General features: G+C 43.8%; 1 protein-coding gene across 6 annotated transcripts in view; it reads right to left on the bottom strand.

Moving 5' to 3' along the window:
* TBC1D1 (TBC1 domain family member 1) overlaps window positions 1-19,246 on the bottom strand; it is a 222,984-nt gene extending 203,738 nt beyond the window's left edge. Inside the window, exons 1-2 of one of the 6 annotated variants that reach the window (XM_089911773.1) lie at window positions 19,019-19,246; window positions 2,715-3,222 (exon numbers count right to left, since the gene is read on the bottom strand). In XM_089911773.1, coding sequence (XP_089767899.1) covers window positions 2,715-3,131 — 417 coding nt within the window. In that variant the 5' untranslated portion in view covers window positions 3,132-3,222; window positions 19,019-19,246. Of the gene's footprint in view, window positions 1-2,714; window positions 3,305-19,018 lie in introns of those variants that run through there. The other 5 variants (XM_089911775.1, XM_022566225.2, XM_089911776.1 and 2 more) reach the window with 5 other exon arrangements.
* Between the last annotated feature and the right edge of the window lie 4,902 nt (window positions 19,247-24,148).

The raw sequence follows: 24,148 nt of genomic DNA, 5'->3' as shown, positions 1-24,148 counted from the left end.
AAAAAAAACTATTCCTTTTCATGTCTCTTCTCCCTAGACCTTCTTCAACAAGTTAATTTATATGCTGCTCAAAGGGTTTCCTCTCACACAGTAGTTTTGTGCTTATGACCCTGGCAGTAAATGCATATATCTTTTCTGGCAAATACAGGGGGATACTGACTTCATTTATTTAGAAGAGGCCATAATCTACAGAATTATTTCACTGAGCAAATGCTACAAATAGGAGAACTGATGACATAGGTTAACGTGCTCCTATAGCAGATAGTCTGCTATGAGATACCGCGCCAGGATGTCCCAAGAGCGTAAAGGATATCATGTCAGCTAGAATCGGGGCCAATTTGGTTTACCACTCAGTTTCCGACAACAGGAGAGTCACTGACTGAGATGCTTATGTTACAAATTACTCTTTTATAAAATCAGCAGGATGACAGTAATTTATTACTCTGAGTACCGACAATTTGTTTGTAAAAACCGTAAGCAAGCCAAAAATAACTTAAGAACAGATTCATATTTCTACCGTGGCTTTTTAGAACACAGAGTAAGGCCAATTCTTTACTTTCAGCACGACTCGAAGCCCCAGTTCCAGAACTTAGTTATAAATCTCTCCTCCTGTCAGGTAGCTGAATCACTGGCTAGAAGCCTGTTCTCAGATGGCTATAAAAGATTTTGGGCAAGAGTCAAAAGTGTAAAGTGTTGAACAGCTATTCCATGCAAAAACTCCCCCCAAGGAAACTCAGTCCTTCTATAGAGCTGGCACGGAGTACGGGCTGTTCAGTCCTCTAATTTTCATTCTGGAATTTACCCAAATAACAGCAACCATTAAATATACTTATGCAGTTTTTTAAGCATCTAGTTTATAAAAATGTTGCTCAAGGATGACCGGGATCTCATCCTGAGAGCTGAAGACGCTCATCTTGGTCTCTTTTTCTTTTTACTTAAGACTAGAAGTGAAATTAGCATGTAATCTGCTTCTGGTAAAACTTTCTTTAGTGAAAAATTTTTATAGCCATAAATGCTTACTAGTTTTAGGTTCCATTCTAGTTCATTTAGTCCTCCCAGGAACTCTACGAGATAGAGACTATAATTATCCCCATTTTACAGATAAGGAAACAGGCTCAGTGTTGCCTGAGGCCACCTAGTTTACAGGTGGCAGATAGGACTAGAATCCCGGAAGTTAGTCCCTCTGAACCAGACGCTGTCCCACCTGAGATGCATGATCAATAACATCGAATGCTTTTTATTAAGAAGATATCCTATTCTGTGCATAAAATAGTGGTTTTTAGCTCCAGATGAACCATTATTCCAAAAAGCCTTCCTTACACTCCAGTGTGTTAAGCCCCATTCTCTGTCTTCCCATCACGCCCTGTCCACAGACCACGTGGTATTTACCTGCTGCTGCTTCTGTCTCCCTTCTAGCCTGTACTACATCCTCCCACCCAGTACCTGGAGCAACAATCTGAATGAGTGAGAGAACCAAGGAAAGAACAAACAAAAGTGAGTCTCCACAAATCCACTTAGTCACGAAGAACATTAATTTCCAAATGAGGTTCGTGCATCATGGAGGGTATGCAAAAAAAAACCCAGTGGAGTGCAGGGAGAAAACATTAGCATTTCTCTTTCTATTCACCGACATTTACCACAAGGATTGGCATTAGCATCCTCAGAGTCTGCTCCAGTGCGTGGGGCAGACAGCCACACAGGCCGGCGAGGCACTCAAGGCCTAGCATGGGCATTCCTCAGCTTGTGGGGTTAGCAGCAAGGCCCTCACCTGCTTGCTTGCTTTCTGTAGCCAGTTTACATGGGCCGAACTGAGAAAGTGGCTGTCGGGATTATATTTTCAATTGTATCTAAAGTAACCCTCACAAAACGGCCAGGTGGCTTTGAATGAGTCCTGCACAGAACTGCAAAAAAATGCTAGCAACAATACAAGCACAAATAAATGGGAAAATAGTAGAGCTGGCGATATTGTTTTTTTTACCATTTCTCATATAATATCTTTCTCACCCGTATCATAAGATATAACAACAAGCTGGTCAGATCGGACTTGAAGTTAGCCAAAAAAACCCAAAAAAACAAAAACCCTGAAAGTATCAAAACTTAGATTCATATCCACTATTTTTTACCAAAGGTCTCTGCCTAAGTGAATATGATACCTTGGGAAACTGCCTAATAATACTCTTCTACAGCTTATAAATAAATATATTTTTGTTAACAAGATCAAAAATGTGGAGCTCGCTGATCTAGAACTTTGCTACTCAAAGTGCAACCTTCAAACGAGCAGCGCCTACGTCACCTGGAGGCTTGTTAGAAATGCAGACTCTCAAGGTCCATCCCAGACCTACTGAATCAGATTTTGCATTTTAACAAGATCCCCAGGTCCTTCATAGGCACATCTCTGTTTGCGAAGCACTGCTTTAGAACACACATCTTAAATGATCTGAATCCTAATAGTTCAGCTCTTATGTATACGCTTAGAAAGATTTCTCTGTTGAATTTTTGAACTCGTAAACTTCTGATTTTAATACCTATTATCAAATGTTCTTCAAGACTATAAAGAACTATCCCCATGAACCAAAAATCCAGTGAAATAATCTACGTATAACTACAGCATTAACTCCTTATTAATTCCAGTATCTTAAAATAAATGTTCTGATCCTGTTCAACAAAAACTATCCAGCCACACCTTCATCTTTTTGATCCCCACCTCCACTTACTTTTGTTTGACCGTCGGCTTTGAACACATAGCAGATACTCTGCTGACTGGCTGCATCGTCTTTAATCAGACAAGCAAAATAACTTGGGTCGTGACTGTTATGAATCAGTCTGTGAACTCGCTGAGGCTTACACTCGAAGATGCTGGAACAGATCAGTGGATCCCATTGTTGGCTTTTCCCTGGTTCAGGCTCACATCTCAGTCCGGAGGGCGAAACACAAAGGTGGACTTGCTTGGTACCAGACTCCTTTGTGGAGGACTGCCCGCTGAGCCTTCGCACCTCTGCCACGACCCAAGGCAGCATGGGCATGGTGGTCAGAGAATGCACGGGTAAGAAGCCCACCAGCTGGAGGCTAAATTCCACCGAGACCTCGCTAGGAAATGGATGTTTCCTTGCTGTGAAGGTTATTGGTTCCATGTTGGGAAAGGTCTGGAAACTCAGCAAAACATTGCCGCTGTTTTCTATTTTAGACCAAACAATCTATTTTACATGCTTCTGATGCAGAATCCTGCGGGAGAAAAACAGAGGCATTAGAATTTAATGAAGTTGCAGCATTTCAGAGCTTAAGAGGCTGAAGCCCAAAGAGAGGAAGAAATAGATATTAGTTCACATACGCTGCTCTGCCTAGAAAGAGCTTTCTTGAAATCGTATTACATATAAAACCTGAAAATGCCGTAACTGTCACACTCACTACGGGTTACAAAGATCCCACCGGGAAGACTCCGGTTAAACATAAGCCTCATAGAGCCAACAAAGGCCAGCACCATAGAAAACAATATAGTGCTGCTTGGACGGCTTTAAACCCTGCTGCATTATTTAACATACTTTCAAGGAATTTTTTAAGATGATTAAATTCAGTACTGGTGGCTTCCCCCAAGAAAGTAATCTTGCAAGAAAAATATATCAGCTCTCTATCATCACAGTCTATTGAACCAGTCCAGTTTTCAACAACTGACCTTATCACTTATGATACCACTGAAGCTTTAAAACGCTCTTCCTGACTTCCCTGGTGGTCCAGTGGTTAAAACTCTGAACTCCCAACGCGGAGGGCATGGGTTCCACCCCTGGTCGGGGAACTAAGATCCCACATGCCACACGGCTGCGGCCAAAAAAAAAAAAGAAGGCTCTCCCTGATGTAGCCCAGAGGTTCTGAATCACCAATTCAAATTCCATTAACATGTACTTGGCAACTATTATGTTCTGAACACCATCATAAATATTTTGTTTCGTTCATGTGCTACAAGCACCCCAACACCTTGCATCTCCTCATCAATAGAGGGTGTTTCCTGTACTAGGACCCGAACTCACTCAGTGGGAAATTTTTCCTTCTCTATGGGTGATTTTCAAAAACCACATTTGACGTATCTTAACACCCTCCTGCTCCATTGGATGACAAAACCCTTTTGTCCAAAGCTGAGTTGTCTACAGGATTTCAAGCTCTATTCCTTACTCATTTGCTCCCTGGACCTTCATTCTCTCATGTATTCCCTGATCATATATACACACGCTAAGAAGAAATTCTATGAAGATGGAGACTGCATCTTATTCACCCACAGAGCCTGACTCAGAATAGGCTCAATAGATATTTTAAGAGAGTGAATGAAGTCTCTCTCCCATCCAAAAAAAAAGATATTTTCCCTTGACCTCAAACCTCCCCCGGCCTCAACTCTTCTTTCCCTACACAACTGTCTCTAAGGTAAAGTCTACACTTGCTGTCTCCACTCCCTCCTGCCCATCCACAATCTAGATTGCAGCCAGAAGTAATGAAGAGCCCCCGCAATTGCTCCCATTAGGGTCGCCCACATCCTCTGGTTGTGAACTTCAAAGGGGGACTTTTAGTCCTTAGCTGCCTTGTCCCTTCTGACGAATTTCTCAATGTTGACCACTCCATCCTGCTTGAAACTCTCCTGGTTCTCCTCTTACCTCTCTGGTTGCTTCTTTTCAGTTCCTTAATGGCTTTTCGCCCCTGCTTGACTCCATCCTCCCCCCTCATTCCACCTGCATCCTTTGGACAATTTCACCTAATCTCTTGATGTCAGTGACCACATTCTAATACTCCTGCTGCCACTGATAACAGCTTACTTTCATTAGGTACCAGGCACTTTGCAACAGTTCTCATTTCACTTTCATAACAACCTTCATCTCTCACCTTGGTCTCAGTTAGAGACTACTATTATTGCCATTTTTACCACTTAGGAAACTGAGGTCCAGAGAGCGTGAGTCGCTTATCACAGGTGATTTGAGTTTGCACCTGATTCTCAACCTGTCCTCCTGAATGCTGCACAAGAATGCATCTACCACATAAACCCTGATGATTCCCATATGTTTGTCTCCTTCCTGAGTTCCAGTTCAGGATAGTCTATTAAGTATTTCTATCTGGATATCCTACCCAGATAGCGCCTCAGCCTCAATTTAGCTGTTTTAAAACTAATTCAGTCTCACCTCCCTCCTTTCCAGAACTTCTCTTCCTTCCCATAAGCTACATCTCTGCAACAACATCACAATTTATTTTATTGGCCCAGTCAAAAGCCAGGGAGTCACAGCTGTAGACTGAATGTTTGTGTCCATCCTCCCTCCATTCATATGTTGAAATCCTAACCCCCATTGTGATAGTGTTTGGAGGTGGAGCCTTTGGGAGGTGAACCCATATGAATAGGATTAGTGCCCTTATAAGAGACCCAGAGAACTCTCTTTCCCCTTCTACCATGTGAGGACACAGGGAAAAGACAGCAGTCTATGAACCAGGAAGCCAGCCATCACCAGATACTGAATCCACCAGCACCTTGACCTTGACCTTCCCATCCTCCAGAACGTGAGAAATAAGTTTCTGTTGTTGGAAACTACCCAGTCTGTGATGTTCCGTGACAGCAGCCTGAACAGACTAAGATAGTCATTCAGATCCCTTCTTCACCCTATCACTACTTCTAAGCTGACTTCACATCTAAATATATCTTATCTTTTCTCAGCTGGAGAAAAGGTGCCCCCATCTTCAATCCAGCCTTCACATATTTCCTAGAGTAATTCAGCTAACCCATAAAATGGATCACGTCACTCCTCTGCTAAAATTCCTTAATCACAGACCCCGTAAAATCCAAACTCCTCTACAAGGCATTTAGGATCTCTTCAGAATCTGGTCCTGTCTATATCTGCAACTGCATATTCTCCCCTAAAATGCCCTCCTTCATGCACTTTTTGGCTCTGAAGATAGGTAAATAGGCACAGTTCCCCATATGAGATATGATTTCTCACACCTCTGTGCCGCAGTGCATACTGTTCTCTCTCCCAGGAACACAGTGCCTGTCACCAACTGTAGAGGGCCTGAGAATTTACCCTACTTGCAAGCTAACAAGTCAGGCTGCCACAAGTTAGGCTGCCACAAGTTAGCCTCCTGGTAGAGGACATGAGACTTCCAGGTCAGAGACAAGGGACCATTTATTACTCAGAGCAAAAGCAGTAGCCACAGAGGCAGCATTTCTGCTGGTTCCCTGACCCTCAGTCCCCACAGGCAAGGTGACACCTGTATCCACAGTGGGTTACAGGAAAGGCACCTGAGTTTCGGGGGACTGAATATTTTATAATGGGGAGTAAGCATGTCTGTCCTTCAATTCTGGAGTGTCCTCCAGAGAGAGAGACTATTTCTATCTTCTATGGCTGCTGCTATTAAAAAAAAGAAAAAAGAAAAATTGAAAAGGTAGTCCAGAACAAAGCAGTCAGTGCCTCTGCTCACAAAATAGAGTCACGACAGACCCAAGAAGACTCTCCCAATGACTCCCACTCTTGTCCTCTAACCTAATCCCAACTCATATACAAGTCCTAGTTCAAGCAACTATCACCTCTTCCTTCCAAGGTGATTTAGGCCATCCATCCTGTCCTGCTGCACTCTGTACCTATCATCATATTTACTTTTAAAAGTTTGAATAGGTTTCCCTCAACAAGTCTGTAAGCTTCTTAAACTCATAAGGTTTGGGGTCTCTAAAACCAGTATTCAAATTCTAAACCTTTTCTGAACTAGAACTGAAGTCTATTCTTTTTACTCTATGTTTTTGTGTGTGATATATATGCATATATCCTAAGAATTAATTCTTATAATATAATTTGAACATAGTTAAGGGCTAATTTTTTAACTTTAAATGTTCAAAAGTTCAGAAATAAACCCATATTTTATTTAGAGTGCTAAAGTATTTCATGAAAGTGTATTCCCTGTCTCTTTTCCTTTAAAGTACAGTTTCTCTTGATGATGAAAACAGACTTGAAGTTCATATAACCCCATAAATAATGATCTCTCTCTCCTTTTTTTTCTCTCACCTACAGGTGAAAGTGGCATTAAATGTCTGGCTCAGCTTCCACTCCTATAACTGAATCTGTTTTAAGTTCTAACTGTTGACAGCTGGTAATCCCAAGACATGTTTAAAGCAGTACTAGAATTATTACAAAGGACAGACCCAAGAGCTCTCAATTAGTGTAGATGAGGCAGTTATTAATATGGTGGCAACAAGCGTAGCAGAATTACTTTGCTTTCTTGTAAGGGAATATATGCATAGTGCAATAAAAAATTACACAATTTAATTGTTTGAATCATTTGGTAAATAATCAGTCATCAAATTAGTTCTGCCATTTCACTGACAAAACTATTTGGATGCCTTGAGTTTTCACTTTTCAACCAGCTGGAGCACATCACAGTTTCTTTTTAAAAATAGATTGGACTTTAACACTGTTAATAAACTATCAAATAGTAAGTTCTACTTCAGACATAGTCATAATTATTTATAAACAATTCAGATTCTGCTGACATAAGATTCATGGTAACTTAGACTAGGTAATTATTTACTGTTCAATAAAAAGTTCCATGAGGATTAGATAGCAAGACGGCAGAGTAGAAGGATGTGCTTTCACTCCCTCTTGTGAGAGCACCGGAATCACAACTAACTGCTGAACAATCATCGACAGGAAGACGCTGGAACTCACCAAAAAAGATACCCCACATCTAAAGACAAAGGAGAAGCCACAGTGAGATGGTAGGAGGGGCACAACCACAATAAAATCAAATCCCATAACTGCTGGGTGGGTGACTCACAAACTGGAGAACACTTCTACCACAGAAGTCCACCCACTGGAGTGAAGGTTCTGAGGCCCACATCAGGCTTCCCAACTTGGGGGTCCGGAAACGGGAGGAGGAATTCGTAGAGAATCAGACTTTGAGGGCTAGCAGGATTTGATTGCAGGACTTCAACAGGACTGGGGGAAACAGGGGGCACACACAAAGTAGTGTGTGCATTGGGACCCAGGGGAAGGAGTGGTGAGCCCATAGGAGACTGAACAAGACCTACCTGCTGGTATCGGAGGGTCTCCTGCAGACGTGGGGGGTGGCTGTTTCTCACCGTGAGGACAAGGACACTGGCAGCAGAAGTTCTGGGAAGTACTTCTTGGCGTGAGCCCTCCCAGAGTCTGTCATTAGCCTCACCAAAGAGCCTGGGTAGGCTCCAGTGTTGGGTCGCCTCAGGCCAAACAACCAACAGGGAGGACACTCAGCCCCACCCATTAGCAGACAAGTGGATTAAAGTTTTACTGAGCTCTGCCCACCAGAGCAACAGCCAGCTCTACCCACCACCAGTCCCTCCCATCAGGAAACTTGCACAAGCCTCTTAGATAGCCTCATCCACCAGAGGGCAGACAGCAGAAGCAAGAAGAACTACAACCCTGCAGCCGGTGGAACAAAAAAACAACATTCACGGAAAGATAGACAAGATGAAAAGGCAGAGGTCTATGTACCAGATGAAGGAACAAGATAAAACCCCAGAAAAACAACCAAATGAAGTGGAGATAGGCAACCTTCCAGAAAAAGAATGCAGAATAATGATAGTGAAGATGACCCAGCACCTCGGAAAAAGAATGGAGGCAAAGATTGATAAGATGAAAGAAATGTTTAACAAAGACCTAAAAGAATTAAAGAAAAAACAGCTACAAGAATTAAAGAACAAACAAACAGAGATGAACAATACAATAACTAAAATGAAAAACACACCAGAAGGAATCCATAGCAGAATAACTGAGGCAGAAGAACAGATAAGTGACCTGGAAGACAGATTGGTGGAATTCACTGATGTGGAACAGAATAAAGAAAAAAGAATGAAAAGAAATGAAGACAGCCTAAGAGACCTCTGGGACAACAAAAACCTCAACAACATTCGCATCATAGGGGTCCCAGAAGGAGAAGAGAGAGAGAAAGGACCAGAGAAAATATCTGAAGAGATTACAGTCGAAAACTTCCCTAACATGGGAAAGGAAATAGCCACCAAAGTCCAGGAAGCACAGAGAGTCCAAGGCAGGATAAACCCAAGGAGAAACACACCGAGACAAACAGTAATCAAATTGGCAAAAATTAAAGACAAAGAAAAATTATTGAAAGCAACAAAGGAAAAACAACAGATAACATACAAGGGAACTCCCATAAGGTTAACAGCTGATTTCTCAGCAGAAACTCTACAAGCCAGAAGGGAGTGGCATGACATATTTAAAGTGATGAAAGGGAAGAATCTACAACCAAGATTACTCAACCCAGCAAGGATCTCATTCAGATTTGACGGAGAAATCAAAAGCTTTACAGACAAGCAAAAGCTAAGAGAATTCAGCACCACCAAACCAGCTCTACAACAAATGCTAAAGGAACTTCTCTGAGTGGGAAACACATAGAAGAAAAGGACCTACAAAAACAAACCCACAACAATTAAGAAAATGGTAATAGGAACATACATATCGATAATTACCTTAAACATGAATGGATTAAATCCTCCAACCAAAAGATACAGGCTTGCTAAATGAATACAAAAAGAAGACCCATATATATGTTGTCTACAAGAGACCCACTTCAGACCTAGGGACACATACAGACTGAAAGTGAGGGGATGGAAAAAGATATTCCATGCAAACGGAAATCAAAAGAAAGCTGGAATAGCAATACTCATAGCAGATAAAATAGACATTAAAATAAAGACTGTCACAAGAGACAAAGAAGGACACTACATAATGATCAAGGGATCAATCCAAGAAGAAGATATAACAATTATAAATATATATGCATCTAACACAGGAGCACCTCAATACATAATGCAACTGCTAACAGCTATAAAAGAGGAAATCGACAGTAACGCAATAATAGTGGGGGACTTTAACACCTCATGTACACCAATGGACAGATCATTCAGACAGAAAGTTAATAAGGAAACACAAGCTTTAAATGACACAATAGACCAGATAGATTTAATTGATATTTAGAGGACATTCCATTCAAAAACAGCAGATTACACTTTCTTCTCAAGTGCGCACAGAACATTCTCTAGGATAATTCACATCGTGGGTCACAAATCAAGCCTTAGTAAATTTAAGAAAATTGAAATTATATCAAGCATCTTTTCTAACAACAACGCTATGAGATTAGAAATCAATTACAGGGAGAAAACCGTAAAAAACACAAAACACATGGAGGCTAAACAATACGTTACTAAACAACCAAGAGATCACTGAAGAAATCAAAGAGGAAATCAAAAATTATGTAGAGACAAATGACAATGAAAATACGACAATCCAAAACCTATGGGATGCAGCAAAAGCAGTTCTAAGAGGGAAGTTTATAGCAATAAAAGCCTACCTCAAGAAACAAGAAAAATCTCAAATAAACAATCTAACCTTACACCTAAAGGAACTAGAGAAAGAATAACAAACAAATCCCAAAGTTTGCAGAAGGAAAGAAAGCATAAAGATCAGAGCAGAAATAAATGAGACAGAAACAAAGAAAACAATAGCAAAGATCTATAAAACTAAAAGCTGGTTCTTTGAGAAGATAAAATTGATAAACCATTAGCCAGATTCATCAAGAAAAAGAGGGATTTATTCAAATCAATAAAATTAACTTATTAACCAATAAAATTTTATTTTATAATAAATTAATTTTATTTATTAAAATTTTTATTTTAATTAATATTTTATTTTTAATAAAATTTTAAATTAATTTTATTTATCAATAAAATTAGAAATGAAAAAGGAGAAATTACAACAGACACTGCAGAAATACAAAGCATCCTAAGAGACTACTGCAAGCAGCTCTATGCCAAAAAAAATGGACAACCGGGAGGAAATGGACAAATTCTTAGAAAGGTATAAACTTCCAAGACTGAACCAGGAAGAAATGGAAAATATGAACAGACCAATCACAAGTAATGAAATTGAAACTGTGATTAAAAATCTTCCAACAAACAAAAGTCCAGGACCAGATGGCTTCACACGTGAATTCTATCAAATATTTAGAGAAGAGGTAACACTCATCCTTCTCAAACTCTTTCAGAAAATTGCAGAGGAAGGAACACTCCAAAACTCATTCTATGAGGCCACCATCACCCTGATCCCAAAACCGGAAAAAGATATCACAAATAAAGAAAATTACACCCCAATATCACTGATGAATATACATGCAAAAATTCTCAACAAAATACTAGCAAACAGAATCCAACAACACATTAAAAGGATCATACACCATGATCAAGCAGGATTTATCCCAGGGATGCAAGGATTCTTCAATATATGCAAATCAATCAATGTGATACACCGTATTAGCAAATTGAAGAATAAAAACCATATGATCATCTCAATAGACGCAGAAAAAGCTTCTGACAAAATTGAACACCCATTTATGATAAAAACTCTCCAGAAAGTGGGCATAGAGGGAACTGACCTCAACATAATAAAGGCCATATACAAACAACCCACAGCAAACATCATTCTCAATGGTGAAAAACTGAAAGCATTTCCACTAAGACCAGGAACACGACAAGGCTGTCCACTCTCGCCACTATTATTCAACATAGTTTTGGAAGTCTTAGCCATGGCAATCAGAGAAGACAAAGAAATAAAAGGAATACAAACTGGAAAAGAAGAAGTAAAACTGTCCCTGTTTCCAGATGATGTGATACTGTACCTAGGGAATCCTAAAGATGCCACCAGAAAACTACAAGAGCTAATCAATGAATTTGGTAAAGTTGCAGGATAAAAAATTAATGCACAGAAATCTCTTGCATTCCTATATACTAATGATGAAAAATCTGAAAGAGAAATTAAGGAAACACTCCCATTTACCATCGCAACAAAAAGAATAAAATACCTAGGAATAAACCTACCTAGGGAGACAAAAGACCTGTATGCAGAAAACTATAACACACTGATTAAAGAAATTAAAGATGATACAAACAAATGTAGAGATATACCATGTTCGTGGATTGGAAGAATCAATATTGTGAAAATAACTATACTACCCAAAGCAATCGACAGATTCAATGCAATCCCCATCAAGTTACCAATGGCATTTTTTACAGAACTAGAACAAAAATCTTAAAATTTGTATGGAGAAACAAAAGACCCTGAATAGCCAAAGCAGTCTTGTGGGAAAAAAACGGAGCTGGAGGAATCAGACTCCCTGACTTCAGGCTATACTACAAAGCTACAGTAATCAAGACAGTATGGTACTGGCACAGAAACAGAAATATAGATCAGTGGAACAGGATATAAAGCCCAGAGATAAACCCACACACCTATGGTCAACTAATCTATGACAAAGGAGGCAAGGATATACAATGGAAAAAAGACAGTCTCTTAAATTAGTGGTGCTGGAAAAACTGGACAGCTACATGTAAAAGAATGAAATTAGAACACTCCCTAACACCATACACAAAAATAAACTCAAAATGGATTAGAGAAATAAATGTAAGACTGGACACCGTAAAATTCTTAGAGGAAAACATAGGAAGAACACTCTTTGACAAAAATCACAGCAAGATCTTCTTTGATCCACCTCCTAGAGTAATGGAAATGAAAACAAAAATCAACAAATGGAACCTAATGAAACTTAAAAGCTTTTGCAAAGCAAAGGAAACTACAAACAAGACAAAAAGACAGCCCTCAGAATGGGAGAAAGTATTTGCAAATGAATCAACGGACAAAGGATTAATTTCCAAAATATATAAACAGCTCATGCAGCTCAATATTAAAAAAACAAACAACCCAATCCAAAAAATGGGCAGAAGACCTAAACAGACATTTCTCCAAAGAAGGCATACAGATGGCCAAGAAGCACAAGAAAAGCGGCTCAAAATCAGTAATTATTAGAGGAATGCAAATCAAAACTACAATGAGGTACCACCTCACACCTGTTAGAATGGACATCATCAGAAAATCTACAAACAACAAATCTTGGAGAGGGTATGGAGAAAAGGGAACCCTCTTGCACTGTTGGTGGGAATGTAAATTGATACAGCCACTATGGAGAACAGTATGGAGGTTCCTTAAAAAACTAAAAGTAGAATTACCATATGACCCAGCAATCCCACTACTGGGCATATACCCAGAGAAAACCGTAATTCAAAAAGAAACATGCACCCCAATGTTCACTGCAGCACTATTTACAATAGGCAGGTCATGGAAGCAACCTAAATGCCCATCAACAGACGAATGGATAAAGAAGAAGTGGTACATATATACAATGGAATATTACTTAGCCATAACAAGGAAGGAAATTGGGTCATTTGTAGAGATGTGTATGGATCTAGAGACTGTCATACAGAGTGAAGTAAGTCAGAAAGAGAAAAATAAATATCGTATATTAACGCATATATGTGGAACCTAGAAAAATGGTACAGATGAACTGGTTTGCAGGGCAGAAATTGAGACACAGATACAAAGAACAAACGTATGGACACCAAGGCGGGGGAAAGTGGCAGGGGGTGGGGGTTGGGATGCTGTGATGAACTGGGAGATTGGGATTGACATGTATACACTGATATGTATAAAATGGATGACTAATAAGAACCTGCTGTATAAGAAAATAAATAGGGCTTCCCTGGTGGCGCAGTGGTTGAGAGTCTGTCTGCCAATGCAGGGGACACGGGTTCGAGCCCTTATCCGGGAAGATCCCACATGCCGTCGAGCAACTAAGCCCGTGCTCCACAACTCCTGAGCCTGCGCTCTAGAGCCCGCGAGCCACAACCCCTGAGCCTGCGTGCCACAACTACTGAAGCCCATGCACCTAGAGCCCGTGCTCTACAACAAGAGGAGCCACCACAGTGAGAACCCCGCACACCGCAACCAAGAGTAGTTACTTACAGCAACTAGAGAAAGCCCACACAAAGCAATGAAGACCCAATGCAGCCAAAAATAATAATAATAAAATTTTTAAAAAAGAAAATAAATAAAATTAAATTTAAAGAAAGAAAAACAAAAGATCCATGAAACAGAAGAACCATTCGAAGAATCCTAACAAACCACCAGATTATTTTTTAAGCCATCTCAATCCACGTCATTTTCACGCAATCTGTGACCATCCTTTAGGCCCCAGGTAGAGCCACTTATTCCAGGAAGCATCTTGTGTCTCAGACCTCAGTAAGAAATACTCTGATCTGAGACAGCCTTCACTGATTTCTCCTAGATTTGCGTGGCTAGGGCAGTGCCATGGACAGGTAAGAGGGACTACAAGGAAAACATAAGAAGAGGAAAACATAAGAAGAGGAACACAATCTAAGTGCTTGTCCTACTTCACCCAAACGATTATTTCCCAAACACTACCATAGGGGTCTTGAATAAAATAAAGCTGAAATCTTATAAAATACGGTAAATTTTATTATTTAGGGACTTCAGGGGAAGGAAGAGCTGATAGTGCCACACTTCTTAAAAAGTTACTTCTTCGCTAATTCTCTGTAATTTGGGGGGTAGAAAACTTAGGTACCCAGCACAAATGGGTAAATAATTCATATAAGAAAATGTTTTCAAATAAATAAGATTTATCTCTGTGTGTGATTTTTTTTTTTTTTGCGGTACGCGGGCCTCTCACTGTTGTGGCCTCTCCCGTTGCGGTTCACAGGCTCCAGACGTGCAGGCCCAGCGGCCATGGCTCACGGGCCCAGCCGCTCCGCTGCATGTGGGATCTTCCCCGACCGGGGCACAAACCCGTGTCCCCTGCATCGGCAGGCGGACTCTCAACCACTGCGCCACCAGGGAAGCCCTCTGTGTGATCTTTTAACTATATTTTAACAGAATTTTAAAAATAAATTACATATATATACATTTCATTGTTTAAATTCTTAATTAGAACCCGGTAAACGTAGGTAACATGTTTTACACAGAAGAAATAAAATAAATTGTCCTTTTCTTAATTCAAAATTATCATTATGAAATCATCATGATCCACCTGTTATTATTCTATGCATTAAAAAGTAATGTCCTCAAGAAAAAGAAAAAAGAAATACCCTGATCTGTTATTCTGGTGAGCATCTAGTCGTGTTCCCAATAGTAGAGTCATCTGTGGACAAGCCCTATCCCTTACAGAGACCGCCTGTGTTCTACACAACTCCTACCCACCAGAGCCCACAAACATGGTAGAACTCACAACACAAAGATACTCTCTTATTAGAACAGTTCCAATAACCTTGTTAGTGAGTCCTTCTATGCTAAGTATCCCTGGAAGCACGCACCTAGAATCCCAAAATTTTAAAGCTAGAAAGGTCCTTTCAAGACACTCAGAAATTTCCCTCATATGTGAGGGAAAGGAGGAAACTGGAGAAGCCAAATGGCTTGTCCAAGTTTGGTGACAGAATTAGGACAATCCAAGCCCCTGACTACCATCCACGTGCTGCAAAGAACCTCAGTTTTCTTACGAAAACACTTTCAAGTGTGAAGTTGAGAAAACAAGTTACTTCTCCAAATCTCAAGTTTATTCTTATAAAAGAATGGAACAAGACCATCCTCAAGTTTTCTTCTGTCTCTAAAATCTGGTGAATCTCATTTTCATAATGTATAATACCACATGTCCCTGGCATGGTGTGGGGATAGAAAGCTGCTCTCATCTTCCCTTCAAGAATATAAACGTGGGAGAGGTACGTGAAGAAAGGGTGGGAGGAAGCGAGCGAGGTGATGGTGGGAGTTAGCTGGACGCCATTGGGAATCCCCTCTCTTCGCAGGCCCCCTCCACTCCCTCCCAGCAAGCCACAGAGAGTAGGATGGGGACTTCCCAGTAGCTAACCATACCACAGCCCCTGCTCCAGCCTCCCCTCTCACCTCCTCAGAATGCTGGTGGGAGGGCAGGAGGGCGAGATAGATGGATGAAGGAGGGCTGTTGGAAGCTTCTAGCTCCAGGCCAGGTTAGGAGCCAGTCAGTACTGATTAGCTGTCAGGGACCTGCAGGATAGACAGGGAACCCCGAGTGGCCACTCATTTCCCCTTGAGAATCAATGACTTAATTTTTCTGTTCTTTACCCTAGAAAGAGTAGGCATGAGGCCGAACAGGATTATTCTGCCACCTGAATAATCTCATGCAGTGGGATCACTGGCTTGGCTCAGCTGTTTGTCCATTTCCTGCACAGAATCCCACCCAATCAGAGCAGTGTGCTGCTCACCCAGGAATCGCCCACAAGTCCCAAAGATCCTTGGAGCCGTCGGCTATTTCAGTATCACGCAGAGCTCCTGGAGTCAGTGCTTCTAACATTCACATCATCAAGGATGCTCCAGTACTAGGCTTTGCCTCTCTAATTTGACACATAAAGTAATGCAGTTTTGAGTGGTTCCCTTCCCATATAAATCAGAGCTAATTCAAGCCTAGTCCTTTAGAATGCCACTGTCACTTCTTGTATTTTCTACTGTATTACACAGGATAAAGGGGTTGGGGGGGTCCCAGTTGGCCTCTAGGGGTTATGTCTAACCCTCCCTGCTGCATGGATGCTTTAAGTTATTCTCTTAAAAGTAATAATATTAACTGTTAACACATAATACCACTAACTGTGAGTCTGTTAACAGGTTTAGCTCTCACAACAACCCTGGCCAATAAGGACCATTACTGATCATATCCAAATAAGGACTATTATGGACTATAATGATCATTATCGGCTCCAGTTTAAAGATGAGAGACCAGAAGGAAGTTGCTGGCACAGAAAAATGAGGTCACTTGCTCAAGGTCATACTAGCAGCAAGTGGCAGAACCAGGATTCGAACACAGGTCCCTCCACTTCACCCAGGTGAAGGTGGCCTCCTAGGGGAGTGGGACACAGAGACCATCAACAGCTGGTAATAAGGGAAGAGGGGCAAGTTGAATTATTTCTTCAGAGTTGCCCTTTTCTTCCTCAGGCCGCCTGGTACTATGACAAGCAATGTCACATGGGATAAAAGGTTAACACCCAACCAGAAATGTTACCATAGCGAAAGGAGAAATCTCCAGAGCTCTCAGTGGGAAAGATAAAGGTAGACTAAGTGGAGAGTTCCATTTACAAAATTTTACTTTGATGCTAATAATTTATACCTACACCAATGGACATTTCCCCCATTTTACTGGCTTGCCAGTGGCTGGACAAATCCACATGAAGGCATCTATCTTAAATATCGCTTATTTCATTTACTACTTTGAGCCACACTTAGTCCTTTTATATCTCCTTGCACTCAGCTGATAATCTCAGGATACTCCACTGTGTTCACTTCAGAAAATTTCCCCTAAACATTTCCACAGCGCCCTTTAATTCACAGCTGTGCTCACTTTCCAGTAGCTCATGTTTTGTCAATGGGTACTTAATAGAGAATTCTGGAGAGCAAGCACTTTTTATGGCCTTTTTTCCCTATACCTTGGTAGGAAAAAAAAGAAACTGGCAGATTCAAGACTGCCATAGCTTTCCACTTCAAAGAGCTGTAAAACACTTGTTTACAAAAGCAGTCAGTCCTATTTTATTTATTTATTTATTTTATTTTTAATAATTATTCTATTTTTATTTATTTATTGGCCACACCAGGCGGCTTGCAGGATCTTAGTTCCCCCACCAGGGGTCAAACCAAGGCCCCCTGCAGTGCAAGGGCAGAGACCTAACCACTGGACCCGGAGAATTCCCAGTCAATCCTATTTTATGCAAACTTTTTCATGCAACGTCCTTATTCCTTAAGACATTCTTCAGGGTTCCCAGAAAGGGGACAAGCAGGAGGCAGACCTCCTCCCCAAGCAAGAGAAGCCATCTCAACTCTAGGAAACGGTGCGGAACCCAGCTGTTTCAGGGATCCCTGACCAAGATAGTGACAGAACATCAGGTGTTCAGAAACATGAAGAGTCGTTCTGCAAGGTGGATTCGCAGCCTCTTGGAACAGCTCTCCGTTCATTCCTCATCCCGACCCCTCCCACCCACAGCAGGCTCCCAAAACACAACAAAATCCAGAGGTGGCCGTGCTTCAGCTCCCACCAATCTCATCTTAAGTCTGGCGAAGAGAATGAATTTCTGCTTTCCCAAAGAAGGGGTTTTTATCAAGGCCTCTGCAGTTCCATTTAAGGACAGAGCAAAAAGTTTAGAAGTTTGGACTTGTAGAGACAGCTGAGTTTCGTGGATGTGACCCATTTAAACCAGGTCATTTTAAAATGCTCTTTCAAAGTCTGATTATATTAATAAATGAAATCACCCAATTATCTAAAAGGACGAACGAGCGATCTATGAAGTGAATACCCATGAATTAATGTAGGGCACTCTGAAAACTAAACTGTTTGGTGGGAGGAACAATCATATCAGTTTCGATTTTTTTTTCCTTTTTAAGTAATTTCCAGAGAACAATCTAGTTAAATGAAATCGCCACACGAAAAGCCGCCTCTAGGTGGATTTCAAAGTTAATGACATCTCTTTTAAACACACACACACACACACACACACACACACTCACACCCACAACAACGTGTGGCGAAGTTTGAGGGGTTCTCATTATCACAGACCGATCCGGAAGCTGCTAGAAACAATTAAGCAGGATTTCAAAATGACTGGTACAGGATGTGCCCATAGAAAGAAAGTAAAGTTGAGCGCACTGGTGGAGCTGCCAAAGTTGCTACTGCAAAGTACCCTGAACTTTTACAGGGTGACCTGGGGTCACTCTGACCGCCCTTCCTCCGTCTGGTCGCCTTACAAACACACTAGCCCTAGTGGTATCTGGCGGGAGCGGGGAGGGGGGAGATGCGAGAACTGCGAGCGGGAGTGAAGGGCGGGGCAGAGGGAGGGTGCCTGCAGGAGCTCCAGGGTCCTTCTTAACTCGAAGAACGAGTTTCGCTGTCGTCCAAGTAGGGGACAACGAGGTGGCAATGAGCTTCCTCCCCCCGAGAGACCCACGCGCGGCAAGGACAGCAGGAACGTCCCTGGAGCGCTCGATTCCAGCTTTTCCGCGGGCCCGGGCGCGCAGGGGCCTGTTAGGGTTGGGGTCGGCAGGGATGCCCCGCGAGGAGCTGGCGGGCTGGCGTGGGTGAGGCCCCAGGAAGCGCCTACCTGTGCGGCGGCGCGCTCAGAGCCCGCGGCCCGGCCGCGGCGCGCAAGTGCTAGAGGCAGCCCGGGGACGGCCTGGGCGGGCGGGGCGCGCATCGCGCCCGGCGGGCTGTTCTCTTCCCGCCGTGGGGCGCCGGGAAGACTCCCGCCTCTTCTCCTGCCGGCTGAGGACACGGCGGGTCCCGCGGCGGCGGTAGCAACAGGCACCGAGGCGCGGGTGCGGCGGCGGCGGCGGCGGCGGAGGAGGAGGTGTCTGCGCGCGACTCGCGTTTCCTCCTCCGCGGCAGGGCGAGCGCAGGGGAGGCGAGGGGAGGGCAGAACCCGGGAATCTCCCAACTCGGTCCCCATGGACCTGAGAGGGAGAAGCGATGCTTCCTCCCTCTCCACTGCGCTGTTTGACTTGCGAGCGGCATGGCCGGGACGGGAAAGTCACACACGGACAACAGCTGCTGCAGTGCGGGTCCGTCGCGGCCTCCCTCCCTTCGCTCTCTCTCCCCTCCCCAGCTGTCCATCCTCAACCCGCCCCCTCGGCCTCCAGCCGCGGCCCGGGAGACGGTGTGCCGGGCGCCGCCCCCACCCAGCCCCAGAGCAGGGTCTTGGCCGCCGAACGCCTAGGGCTCCGGGGACGCGGAGCCCCGCGCGTGATTAAGGCCCTCGAGGAGGGATGTACGGTCGCACACCCTGTCTTCGGCGGCCTATTTATAGCAGGTGGCACTGCCCGCCGCGCTCTCCGCCTGCGAGGCTCTCAGCAGGTGGCACTGCCATCCAGCTCTTCGCTCCCCTGCAGTAGCCTCGCCTCATCTGCACTCTCGCCTTCTCTCTCAGAAATGGACCGGGTGAAGACTGCACAGAACACAGCAAGGCGATCAAGCCACCCGACTCTCCCCCGCATCACCCCTTCTTCCCGTCCTAGGCAGGGAGTGAATTCGGCACTGGCATCCTATGCGGCGCTTGCAGGCAAGGGTCGAAAATCGGGGACTCAGGGAAGAGCCGGAGGCTGAAGTGCCCTCCCCTATTAAACACCAGTAAAAACAACAACAACAACAACAACAAAAAAAAACCCACCAGTAAACCCGTTCCCGAACTGCGGAGTGACGCAGAGGCTACATTGGGCGCTTTTCCCCTTCCTCCTGGTCTAGCGCACGCACGTTTCTCTCTCTCTCTCTCTCTCTCTCTCTCTCTCTCTCTCACACACACACACACACACGCACACACACACACCTCGGTGTTCCCAACCCTCGAGTCAGGTTTGGAGAAATTCCCAGCGGCCTAGGAGAGACACCAGGGAGATGTAAGACGTCTGAGAAAGCGGGCTCCTAGGATTAGACGGCAGTGTGCAGGAAACAGGCAAACCTCCCAAATCCCTGTCCCACCAGGTAAAAGGGGGCAGTTTCACTCCGGGAGGTAGGTAGAGGGATCTGAGGAAAGTGGGGGACTTAGCAGAGAGGGGAAAGCAGGAAGAAGGGCGAGCTGGACGTGGGGTAGGTGGGCAGGGGGCTAGGCAGCGGCAGAAGGGGACGGCATCTCTCAGGATTTTTTGCTTAGTGTTAGCTGCAGGCTAACTTTAGGGAAGTAGCTGAATTTGAGCTATAGGGTTGGACGTGAACCCAAGTCCCAACTCTACCACTGAGTGGGCTTAGACAAGCTGCTGGACCTTTGGTCTCCATTCTTTTACCTGTAAAATGGGACCAATACACACTTTAAGAGACCATTGTGAGGCTACAATGGCGAAGTGTACATAAAGTGCTTAGTGCAGGGGCACATATATGGACCTCCGCTAATGGCGGCACCTATTGTTACCGTGGCTCAGGATGCAAATACAGGTCCAAGGTTCTCCCCTCCCTCCTTCCTCCCTTCTCCCTCCAGCAACAGTGAGTTGCTAGAAGCTGAGGAGGCTCTTGGAGCCTTTTCTTTTTTAAGATTTTTTTTTTTTTTTATGCGGGCCAATCTCAAAGTCTCTACTGAATTTGTTACAATATTGTTTCTTGGCCAGGAGGCACGTGGGATCCCAGCTCCCTGACCTAGGATTGAACCCACACGCCTGGCAGGGGAAGTCTCAACCACTGGACCAGCAGGAAGTCCCAGGCAATTGGAGCCTTTTTGATTAGGACTACCTTATGGTCCCTGATCCCATTTCCCTGGATGCTCACATCCCAGGGAGTTATATTTAAGTGGGATACAAAAGTTTTATCCACAGCTTTATTTAAAACTTATAATACTGGTAGCTATTATTCGTCGAGGGGCTAGTCTATTTGGGGCATTGTGGAAGCCACTTTATATATATTGTCTCTAATCCTCACAAAAATTCTTTAGGGCAGAGATGATTAAATCCACTTGACTAATGAGGAAACTAAGAGGTTAATGCCTCTTTGGACCACAGAACTAGTAGGTTCTGGGATCTAGATCCAAAGACTGTTATAACACACTTCCTCTCTGGTCACTGTGTAGCTCTCTTGTAGCACTCAATTCATTCTTTGTTATAGCACAGTTATTTGTGTACTTAGCCTCAAATCTCTTTTAAAAAAGAGGTAAGAGGACTTCCCTGGTGGCACAGTGGTTAAGAATCTGCCTGCTAATGCAGGGGACACAGGTTCGAACCCTGGTCCAGGAAGATCCCACATGCCGCGGAGCAACTAAGCCCGTGCGCCACAACTACTGAAGCCCGTGTGCCACAATTAGTGAAGCCCACGTGCCTAGAGCCCGTGCTCTGCAACAAGAGAAGCCACTGCAATGAAAAGCCTGCACACTGCAATGAAGAGCAGCCCCCGCTCACCACAATGAAGAGTAGCCCCTGCTTGCCAAAACTAGAGAAAGCCTACGTGCAGCAACAAAGACCCAACACAGCCAAAAATAAATAAATAAACATAAATAAATAAAATAAAACTAAGCATGTAATTTGGTGAATCACTTATTGTGAATAAAACCTCATTTTAAAAAAAGGAGGTAAAGGGCTTCCCTGGTAGCGCAGTGGTTGAGAGTTCGCCTGCCGATGCAGGGGACACGGGTTCGTGCCCCGGTACGGGAAGATCCCACGTGCCGCGGAGTGGCTGGGCCCGTGAGCCATGGCCGCTGAGCCTGCGCGTCCGGAGCCTGTGCTCCGCAACGGGCGAGACCACAGCAGTGAGAGGCCTGTGTACCGCAAAAAAAAAAAAAAAGGAGGTAAGGAATATATGCAGACATAAATAATGATTAGAATGTTTACTGGGTTATGGAAATTGTTCTTCATTAGGTTATAAGACCAGGTAAACCCGTTAAACCGTATTGTTACCTCTTGGATCACACCATAATCATTTCCCATTTTTGTCTCCAACTCACTCGAACAGTTCTCATCCCCTCTCTGCAGCAGCCTGCTGAGCATACTTACCTCCAGAGTGCTAGATGTCAAGACAGGCACACTCACCCATTTCGCTGACATCCCCAAACTGCCTTTCATACGCGACTGGCCAGATGATAGTTGAAACTATTACCTAACAACACTGGTCAGGGCAAGGCTGGACGCTGCACACATCCTGGCCAGAACTCCCTTCCAACCTGCCTTTTACTCCCTTTGCGTTTCCTCATTAATCCCCTTCACACTCACTCCATCCACACCCCCAGTCCCAGAGTGCAGGAAAGCTTAGGTAGAGGTATGCTAATCAGGCCACAAAGGTAGGAAGTGGAAGGGGTGGAGTACAGAGGCAGACCCGGGCCCCATGTCTCTCATAATATTCCTTCCCTCCACTCCACTGCTGTAATCTAGCAAGTTGTGGCTCAGAGGTTGACAACTTAGTGGCAAATGACCATTTCCCTGACCCTGTAACCTGAGTTAGGGAAGCGTCACGACCTTGCGAGAAGCAGTGATTTCTGCATCACTTTTCCAGTTCCCAGGGTCAGTTAGTGCCCTAGGGATAATAACAAGGGATTTTATAATACTTTTAGCTTCCTGGAAACAGAACTCCCTTGATAATATGTGATAAACATTTTCAAACTTTTTTGCTGCAAAGCATTGTCTCAGAGGGTAGAGGAGAGCCTGCCATCAACCTCATTGGCACTCATTTCTAGCAGCTCTGGAAGAAATAACAAAGGGGACTTTGGGACTAATGGTGTTCCTGGGATGGCAGGATAAAGACTGTTGAACAGGAAGGGGACATCCATGTGCAGAGCAGAAAGGTAAGAGTGACAACCCAGCTCTTAACCTGCAAGCGCCATTGCTCTAGGAAGGAAGTGGCTCCTTTCCCTTGTCACACAAATGTGTGACTCCCAGCAGGGCTGGGACACTGCCAAGGCAGAGGCTGGGGCAGCAGGGCCTTGGTGATGGCAACAGAGAGCTCTCTGGGGCCTGAGATGGGAGTTCTTTGTCACCATTAACAAAACCAGGTAGGGAATGGGGCCAGACACTGTTGTGACTCTGCTTCCAGCCCCTGATTCTCCTGAAATCCTGCCATGGATCATTCTGGGGGGGCTGCCTCTATAGATTCTTTCTTAATTTAGCTACTTGCCCCGTAATTAGTTGTTCATTCCCAAAAACCAGGAGCACTGATATCAGCTTTAAGATGGTTGTGGAGCTCTAAAAAATTGTGAACCACTGGCACCATTAAATCAAGTTGGGAGGCCCAGAGGCTGAAAGAAAACAGAGGCCACTTTACTTTTAAAAAGATAAGGGCAGGGGGGCTTCCCTGGTGGCGCAGTGGTTGAGAGTCCGCCTGCCGATGCAGGGGACACGGGTTCGTGCCCCGGTCCGGGAAGATCCCACATGCCGCGGAGCGGCTGCGCCCGTGAGCCATGGCCGCTGAGCCTGTGCATCCAGAGCCTGTGCTCCGCAACGGGAGAGGCCACAGCAGTGAGAGGCCCGCGTACCGTAAAATAAATAAATAAATAAATAAATAACGGGACCATATATAAATCTAGAATGAAAAGTCTAATGGTTAATGTAGAAAAGAGACCTTTAATAAAATTACTCATTATTATTACATCTATCAGTTACTTATTTAAATGTTCATATTAGTTGGAAATCCAAACTCTGATTATTGCTATGATATGTTTTCACCTAACTTCCAAATGTACAAAATAAGGTAAGAGTTTTAAACTAGTGGATCTATTTCCAAGATTGGCGTAGAGGCAAGAAATTAAGATTGTATTGGATAGAACCCTAGG

Source organism: Delphinapterus leucas, chromosome 5 (assembly GCF_059928025.1).
Source record: "Delphinapterus leucas isolate spDelLeu-1000000601 "Yukka" chromosome 5, BTC_Dleu_Yukka2, whole genome shotgun sequence".
In the NCBI taxonomy this organism is placed as follows: Eukaryota; Metazoa; Chordata; class Mammalia; order Artiodactyla; family Monodontidae; genus Delphinapterus; species Delphinapterus leucas.
The sequence above is the reverse complement of the archived record's forward strand: the minus strand, read 5'-3'. Positions and strand labels throughout refer to the sequence as shown.